Source organism: Teleopsis dalmanni, chromosome 1 (assembly GCF_002237135.1).
Source record: "Teleopsis dalmanni isolate 2A chromosome 1, ASM223713v2, whole genome shotgun sequence".
In the NCBI taxonomy this organism is placed as follows: Eukaryota; Metazoa; Arthropoda; class Insecta; order Diptera; family Diopsidae; genus Teleopsis; species Teleopsis dalmanni.
The window spans coordinates 231,147,861-231,157,482 of record NC_051846.1 but is presented as its reverse complement, the minus strand read 5'-3'; the positions used below and the strand labels follow the sequence as shown (position 1 = coordinate 231,157,482).

General features: G+C 28.8%; 1 protein-coding gene across 1 annotated transcript; it reads right to left on the bottom strand.

The window, feature by feature from the left end:
* Nucleotides 1-1,767: 1,767 nt before the first annotated feature.
* On the bottom strand, nucleotides 1,768-9,481 carry LOC119672614 (tyrosine-protein kinase Src64B). Its single transcript, XM_038083711.1, has 5 exons — nucleotides 9,011-9,481; nucleotides 5,150-5,372; nucleotides 4,796-5,049; nucleotides 4,191-4,498; nucleotides 1,768-2,644 (listed from the first exon to the last, which is right to left on the bottom strand). The coding sequence occupies exons 1-5, from the start codon at nucleotides 9,240-9,242 to the stop codon at nucleotides 2,030-2,032; spliced, it is 1,632 nt and encodes a 543-aa protein (XP_037939639.1). The 5' UTR covers nucleotides 9,243-9,481; the 3' UTR covers nucleotides 1,768-2,029.
* Nucleotides 9,482-9,622: the final 141 nt, after the last annotated feature.

Here is a 9,622-nt window from a genome sequence, read left to right as displayed (position 1 = left end):
ATCATACGAGTATATAAATGAAGATTACTGCTAAAATACAGAAATTTAGAAACTTTAATTGAAATTTAAAAATTTGTTTAATTATAAATAATTATAATATTTAAGATGAAAGTGAAATTAAAATAAAAGTAGTTTATTGAAAAGTTTTAATTTGCAAAATAATACCTCAGAGAGATATCAATGAATTAATAATAAATATAAAAAACTAGTTAAATGAGTTTTAATGAAATAAAGATATTTATCTAATAGGATTCATATATATGCATATAAAAATTTAAAATGTATAAAATTATGAGTATAGTGTGGAAAATTCAATGAAATTTAGTTGTTTTTTTAAATATTACTTAACAGGAGAAGGAAATTTAATTTTGCATAAGTATAAGCAATAGCAATATGAAAATATGCATAAACTGAAAAATATGATATATAATACATATACACCAGCAGATGACTATATAAGTCATTGTTGTAAGTTCAAAGATAAAATGATTGTTAAATAGTAAAATTATAATGCACTTAATAAAAAGAACTACTACTTCTGTATATATTAAATCATATTTAAAAATAGTTATACATAGAGAATATACTTTAAATACATTATTTTTATAAGGCAGTTATAAGATAGAAAAATTTAAAAATTTTTCATTAATTTATGCATCGGGTTTGTAATTTTATATAAATTTATAATGAATTTGGTATTGAAAAATTTTACAACAATTTTTTTAATGAAATAATGTCAAAAGTAGTATTACCTTGCTTTCAAGGAACAATTCTTTACTGCCATATATAACTTTACATTAGTTTAAATTTATAAAACCAATCTCATCGTCATTTCAATTCTATTATGGTGTGCCATGTTAAATGAATTTAATGGTATCTTTTATAAATTAATGCTTATATGATCAAAAATGAGTTATAGTTACTTATTTATTTATAAAACAATGTGGAAAAAATATGACTTTTATTTAAAAATAAACAATTTAATTTTATACTTATAAATTTGGCATTTAAAGTAAGCCTAAATTTTGTTTAATTAGCGCATTATAAGCAGTGCATATTTATGAAATTTGTACAACGAATTTAGAATTTATATTGACTTTTATTTCATTTTAATAGCCTCAAATATAACAAATACGATATTGAAATATTACGTCAAAAATTGTGTAGTTATATACTTTGTATATACAATTTAGTATGCAAAATTTAAAGTGCGCAACGTTTTGCGTTTTATAAGTAAATATATGTTTTGTAGGAAGGTTATACATATACCACGTAAAATTTCAATTTAATATTACTTAAGTGACTAAAAAGTTACTATACAATAAGAAGAAAAAAACCATAAAGAGTAATAAGACTATTCGATTATAAGTTAACTCAAAAATTCATGTACATAATATATTTAGAAATAATGTATGGAAAAAATATATACGTCAGTTTTTAAATGACGATTAGATCTTAAACTTAAATTGAATCATAACATTTTTAATAATATTTATAATGAAAAGATTTTATAAATGCTCATTTTTTTTACAGCATATATTTAATTGAAGTGAATTTGCCATAAACTTAATTTTACATGTATAGTTTTTTATGTATTTACGAACGATATACTATTAATGTTATTTCTTATATAAATTAGAAAATATTTAGTTATCTTATCATATGTAAAATAATACATATATATATATATATTTATATATATATATATAAAGATTCATATATTAAAAGTATATATGTATATATGTATGTGTATAACCTACTAAATTTATTTGTTGTAATGCAAAGTTTAGCTTCAGTTTTTAATTTAGCAGCACATAATTTCACTTAATTTTTCTACTTCACTTGTAATGTAAAAATTGTCACTTCCTATAATTTCAACTAATTTACGTACTTATATATTAGACTTTTTTTCATTGATTTTGTTTTACTTCCTACATCATTATTTCTTTGTTATTAAATTCATTTATAAATAATAATTAAATAAATGTAGTCTTAAATTATAGTGTGTATATCGCACTGGCAATTTTATTTAGTCCTGCACCTCTCGATAGGGTACTTCAGACGTCACCGAAAACGATTCAAAATAATGATTCAAGAATTCAAATGTTGGTCGTTTCTCTGGTACAGCATCCCAGCATTGTAATAGTAAATGATATATATTATCGGGGAAGTAATGATTTGTCGGTTTTGGCATACGGAATCCACGTTCTATATTTTCTATAACTTCACGACTATGCATGCCAGGGTATGGCACTTGTCCATATGTGAAAAGTTCCATTAATAGTATACCATATGACCAAACATCGGATTTAATGGAAAATTTACCATATATTATGGCTTCTGGAGCAGTCCATTTAACAGGAAAACGTGAACCTTGTTTAGGACAATACTCATCATCGGCAATAACGCGTGCTAAACCGAAATCACAAATTTTGGCTACATTATTTTCACCGATAAGCACATTTCTTGCTGCCAAATCGCGATGTATTAACTGTTTGGATTCTAAATATTCCATACCAGATGCTACTTGTGTTGCTATATAGATGAGATCCTCAAAGTGTAAGTAACGACCATCGCCTTCACGTAAAAAGTCCAATAAGCTGCCTTTAGACATATATTCTTGTACAATGTAGATAGGCTCCTCCTGTCAAAGTATATTAAAATTAATTTTATTATAAATTTTAATTTAAAAATTAAATTGAGGAAAATAATAATGGCACTACATTAAATTTGAAATGAGAGTGATTAAAATGTTAGGTTCATTGGTAACTGAATAGATTGTGTTCAACTGATCATAAAATATAATCATCCCAACACGTTTTTTGTAGAACGGTTTTTTGTATTGATTATCATAAGCCTATAAGTACTAAAAATTAATAATTTCATTGTTCATTTAATATAATAAAGTGAAAATGAAAACTTTTAATGTTAAAAGGGTTCGAATAAAAATGAAAAGACAACAGTAAAAATTTTAGTTGATTAATTGAAATTTGGCAGACCATACAACGCAGCTTCAAGTATTGTTAAGTACTTATCATCAGTAATCTTAGGAAATATTCGAATTATTTAGATAGTTTATAATACATATACAACATAACTTTTTTGTTGAATGTTGACATTTCCATTACTTCTGTGACATACAATATATATTAATTAAAGTGGTTTAATCTAGATTATATATTGCTAACAATATAACTAAACCATGCTGATTTGAGTCCTATTTGATAAGGGCTTCTACTGACACATTCAGTTACCTTTCTTGCGTAATTCTGTAATTTCACGAGTAATTATAATTTCTAAATTGATTCATTATTTATTATTCTTAATCTAAATATATTCAAAAAATCATGATAAATACAATATAAAATTACTGAACTATGTCAATTACAAAATTGGTCTGTCTAAAGAGATAGTTTGTCGACTCTGCTTAGAAGCAGATGAGACTTCCAGTCACATTTTCTGTGATTGCCAAACCTTGATCTGAGCCAGGAGGAGGTCACTGGGTCGAGAACTACTATTCTCTTCTGGCATTAGGAGGTCAGCAGGTCATTCGGAAGGCGGAATGTCTTCTGTTCGGTTAGGGTCTGTTGCAGCACAAAAGATCAACCATGGTCGCAAATGCTCCGCTCCGTTGGAGCTGGTACCCTGTTTATTTCTCTATTCTATTCTATTCTATTCTATTGTATTCTATTCCATTTTATTATATTCTATTCTTTCTATTCTATTCTATTCTATTCTATTGTATTCTATTCCATTTTATTCTATTCTATTCTATTCTTTCTATTCTATTCTATTCTATTCTATTCTATTCTATTCTATTCTATTGTATTGTATTCTATTCCATTTTATTCTATTCTATTCTTTCTATTCTATTCTATTCTATTGTATTCTATTCCATTTTATTTTATTCTATTCTTTCTATTCTATTCTATTCTATTCTATTCTATTCTATTCTATTCTATTCTATTCTATTCTATTCTATTCTATTCTATTGTATTCTATTCCATTTTATTCTATTCTATTCTATTCTATTGTATTCTATTCCATTTTATTCTTTCTATTCTATTCTATTCTATTCATAATTAATTTAGTATATTAAGTTAACATATAATCCCATAATGTAAATGAGGGTAAAAATTAACAATTAATGTTCTTTTTTTTAATTATTTTTTATTACAAAATATGCTGACCTGTGAGCAAACTGCATATAATGCAACCAAGCGATTGTGTCGGAATTTTTTCATTATAGCAGCTTCTTGCAAGAATGCTTGTGTTGACATAGTTCCCTCACGTAGGGTTTTTACAGCCACATCAATGTTATTGCGCCATTTACCATAGTAAACCTCACCAAAGTTGCCACGTCCCAATTTTCGAATTAACTGAATTTCTGAACGTGGTATTTCATATTTGTCGCGCAACTCTGGACCAAGATCCCACATTTGTGGTTGTGGTTTCGGGCAGGGACGTGAAAGTATGTGACAAAGACCAAGTGCATTTTCTGAAAAAGCATAAATTAGTACAATATTCAAAAACAAAAATATTAAAAATAAAATGAAGAATAGAAAACAAGTAAAAGAACTTGCACATAAGTTTTAACAAAAACTTTTGAAAATTTCTTTACCCATATGTCAAGCAAATCACTTTAAGCCTTTCACGACAATATAAAAGCAAATTTAACCTTAAACTTTTAAACTTTTGTACAAGATATCAAAGTAAAAAAATTAAACAATAAAAAAAGATATAACAGATAAGAGCCAAAATATTAAATTTAAATTAAATGTGCGTCAGTACTTACTGCTGTAGGCCATCACCAAGGCCTGTAGAGAGGGGAAAGTCTGATTGGTTGCAATGTAGTAACCACCATTGTCGAGTGGCTTGATGCGATAATGTTTTACATGATAACCGCGCCCGTCTTCCCAATCCTTTACTGACAACGAATAACCATTTGGATTATGCTCAGAGGGTCGCACCAAAAATGTGCCGCGTGGATTTTCTTCAGCCAGCAAAAGTTTGTCTGCCTCTTTGCGTAGTACATTTTCGAAAAACCAGCTTAATTAGTAGAAAACAAATTGAAAATTATTTACATAAAAATAATAATAATGAAAAAAAAATTTTTTTGAATGCTAATGACATTTACGTTAGTACTTACTCTTCACTGTTGACACTGCGTTCCTCAGCAACAAAATTTAATGGTATTAAGCCCTCCTGACGTGTACTTAAGTTAACGACACGCCACCAATCGGATTCAGTGTCATCGATAACTTCCATGCGATCTCCTTTCATAAAACTCAAATCAGATTCATCACGCGACTTGTAATCATACAAAGCAACAACTACACGACGTTTTGGTAGACCGCCTTGTACACCACCGGCTGTAAAGGAAATTACATGGAAATTATTTTCAAATTATATTTGGCAGACGACGCTTAACTACAAATAATATAATGATAAAACGGTTAAATGAAATAATTTACAGCATGTTTTTAGGCGCGGAAGGTAAAATATTACTTTACTCTGCAGTGTAGTTAGTGTCGCAAGAGGCAAAACTTTTAAAATTGATAGTGTGAGTAAAATATTCTCATAATAATGGAATTCCATTCCACTACCTTAACTGTTGGTAGGGAAAATAATTTCCCGAAAATATAATCATCAACACTTAAATAATTATAACATATTTCATTTAAAATCAGTTGGGAAAATATGTTAGTTTTGGCGCCGAAAATTGTTAACAATGAAATATTTGCATTTAATTAATAAGAAATAGTTAATTAGGCTAATAGGCCTTAATATAGTAAGGTTTCATTAAGTTTTTCGTTGTTTATAACGCGTGTAATTATACAATTAACGCATTTTATAACATTGAATATAGTAGCATACGCCTAGGCGCCAACAATATATTTAATCAGTATCGAGAATTTATGACTTTATAACTTAATTGGCTAAAATGGATGAAAAGTGCAATGGAAATTTCCGAGAAAACCTACATATTTCCACAGAAATCTGTAGTTGTAGTTGTACTTCAAAAGGCCCTGCACAATTGCCAAATTGGACTTTTAGTAGGTTGCTTTGCAAATTTTACTTGTAATTTATTTTTGCTTTGTTGCCAATGTTAAAAGCAATTTGCAAATTAATTTAAGCTAAAAAAAACTGGGGAAATATAAAAACAAAGAGTTTTTTGGGCAATAAAAAAAAACAGAAATTGAAAGAAAAATAAGGAAAGAGGGTCAAAACTTCACGTTGTTTTCATTGAGCTCTCCTTTCCCCCCCTACAAAAACAATTCACTATTCTGGTCAGCCGTGCAATAAACAAGCTTTGGTTTACTTTTAGCCTTAAAAAACTGACACTAAGCAATTTTCTAAGTTCGTTAAAAAATTCGCACACAAAAAATCCCTTAAATAATTATGCGAAAAGCATTTCAGGGTTTTGTCTATCTATTAGTGGGTCTGAAAATATAGAGAAATGCAACAAAAATGCACATTAAAGACACAAATCAGTGCGCCATTCATTGCATTCATTCATATTAATGCTGAAATATCCGTACTTGGATGGACTTTGAGGGCTTTGCAGTTCATAATCTACTTTTAGCTTTTGTGTACGCGGACATTTGTTGGAAGAACGTCCATAGAAATCAGAATGGTTACAATGAAATTGCAGCTTATCATTTTTTGGTGTACAATGCATTTGGTGTATGAAAGCATTAACATTGATATTCAGATTAGCAGTTTCCGATTTCACTTCGCATAAACCTCTTTATATTATAAACGAACTTTATAAACTGATTAACGTAAACCAAAATATGACAAGGGTAAATAAGAAAAAGATTTAATTAAACTATATAAAGATAAAATTTTTAATAAGTAATGATTAATTAATTGGTTTTTATCATACTTATAATTAATGAAAAAAAATATTATTGATTTAAATTTTTAAGTTGAGAGTACTCTCACTGACATCTGTGTCAAATGTCATGACTGTATCTGCATTTATTCAATAGTTATATACGTGTTTTGTAAACAAAAAGATAATTGAGCTCATTTACAATGCCGATTTTACAATGACTGTAAAGAAGATGCTTTAAGTTTATTTATTTATTTAGTTGTGAGTTAACATTAAAATTAATTTTAACGTTAACTAAGAATAAGGGACTGCACTACTAGGTCCTTCGTCCTGATACTTTAAGACGTTGAGAACGTTGTAGAAAGCCTTCGGTAACCAGGCTATACCACAAAAAAATTACAAGTGGTATAAACATATCTAAAAAGTCAGAGAAAGCGTTGAAGGCAAAAATTGTTTTGGACAATCATCAACATCAACTGATGAACAACACGTCAAGGTGCTGATTGATAGATTGATCACTGATTGATAGATAGAGACCTCGTTGACACTGTTAACATTTCATTTGTATCAATCTAGGCCATTTCGAAAGATATTTTATATCTGAAAAGTGTAAAATCTTCTCTGATGCTAAAAACACTAATTATTTTTGGACATGACAAATCATAATGGTTTGTGATTATCAGGATAAGATGAAGTGCATGATAACTGGAGATGAGACTTGGATTTATGGGAACAACCCGAAAACATTCGACCAATAGATTAAGTACCGTGCAAAAGGAAAGGTAAAGGTTTGTCTTGATTACGCGGTGTTCATAAGAAGTACTATTTGAGCGTTTATCTAAAGCTATATGAGACAACGTCGCCAAAATTTCAAATCATACCGTTGCCCAAATATCGTATTTGCCTAACTTAGCAACGTGTAAATTTTGGCTATTCCTAAGATCAAGAAACCTATTAGAAATTAATAGGTTAGGTTGGAATAGCGGTCTTGTATACTAAGAAACTCCACTTGAGCACAAATAATGGCTCGGTACCAGAGGAATAACGTTGGTTTGTACATAGACTAGAAGGTCAGTATACGCTCAATGCCAAAAAGGTAATGACTAAGGTAAAGGTAAACCAACAATTCTATCAATATGACTAGTCTCTAATATTGCAGAAGGACAGCTAAAAAAATCGGTAAGAAAAGGGACACCCAAGATTTTTGATCTTCTCCTAGCTAAAGATGGGCATTCACACATACGATGAAACTAAGTTTCCTCCTCGTTCTCAGTGCCACAACCGCGACAAAGGTCATTATAGAGAAGACCTAGTCATCCTATTATGCAGTGGCTTGTTAACAGCGATACCGTAGTGTTGACCAGAGGTTAATATTTTCTGAAATTATACGGTTGTAAAAATATTATATCGCTATTTTGTGAAATATTTTATATCGAATGTTGAAGAGCTACTCTTAATGGTCTGTAGAAAATATTACTTTGTATGGGAGCTACCATTAATTATTATTCTGAAAATTGGTAATTATGCCAAATAATTTTTGGAAAGCTAACGATAAATGATATTAACGAGCTTCAAATGTTGACTTGATCTTATTGGATTTTGTCCTTGAAAAAGAACCGATGCTGTAACCGTATTAAAGTGTAAAAGGGCTAATTTTACGTATAAGGGTGAGTCGTCAGATAACCATTCAAATGTAGTTCATTAATATTGTAAGACTAATATTGAAAATGGATTATACCTTTCGGTCCAGCTATTTTTTCTTTATGGTTTTTAGATAACTGGTTTATATATTCTAGATTAATATAAATGTAACTTTTCTAATTTCGTATATATATTTTATGCCTCAACATGCTACTATATATATATGTTATATTATATTTAAACATTATACTTATATAAAATAGCAGTAGGGTAACTGGAAATATATGAACGATTAGTATTGATTATATATGATAACTTTACCGAATTTTTCAAAAAAAAAAATGAACTCGCATAGTTGTATAGTATTTTTTAAGTGATTCCCAAATATGATATCATATTTGTTATACATTTCTGTGACTAATAAAAAAAATAAAAAAAAAATAGAATAAATAATTCCACCTATGCGGACAGGCAATGTCAATACTTATAATAATTATTTTAATTTCATTTATATAAAGTATGAATGCTTACTTGGCGTGGTACGTGGACGTATTATGTCGACGCCGCCTTTGGCGCCAATTTTTAACGGCCCACGATTCGGATCCGGTGTGTAGCGTGAGTCAAGGGAACCACCATTATTGTGTTTTTGTCCACTGTTGTTGATGTGTGTCTGACCGAAAGTGTAGTCGGATTTTTTATAACCGGTTGGATAGGCGAGGGCAAGCTCTTGATCCTGACGCTTACTGCAGCATTTGTTACCCATTTTATTCTAGTTCCGTTCGGTTGAATCGGTTCGAGTGCTTATTTGTATTTGCGTTGAATTAAACAACAGTTGCTGCTGCTTGCGTGTACTTTTTTGTAATTTTTTTATTTATTTTAATATTTTTAATTCACTTTATTGTTGTTTTCTATATGTAATTTTATTATTAATAAGGAAAACCCAGTGCAATTTATTACTATGAAACTTTTTTCCGTGTTGATAGCAAAATGTATATTCACATATATTTTTTATTTAATTTTTATTTGTATTTAATTTTTTTTAATTATAGGTTTTGGCATATTACATTTGTTAAAAAATCTAATAAGTATTAAATTAATTTATTTAAAATGGAATTGTTTTTGATTTGGAGATCATTATCATAT

What these genes read in the sequence shown, in the direction of transcription:
- LOC119672614 (XM_038083711.1), bottom strand. Translation starts at nt 9,242, where the DNA reads ATGGGTAACAAATGCTGCAGTAAGCGTCAGGATCAAGAGCTTGCCCTC. An exon ending in ACGTCCACGTACCACGCCAA is followed by an intron (nt 5,373 to 9,010) that starts GTAAGCATTCAT and finishes TTTCCTTTACAG; the next exon opens with CCGGTGGTGTACAAGGCGGT. An exon ending in TATATGCAGTTTGCTCACAG is followed by an intron (nt 2,645 to 4,190) that starts GTCAGCATATTT and finishes ATACTTTGACAG; the next exon opens with GAGGAGCCTATCTACATTGT.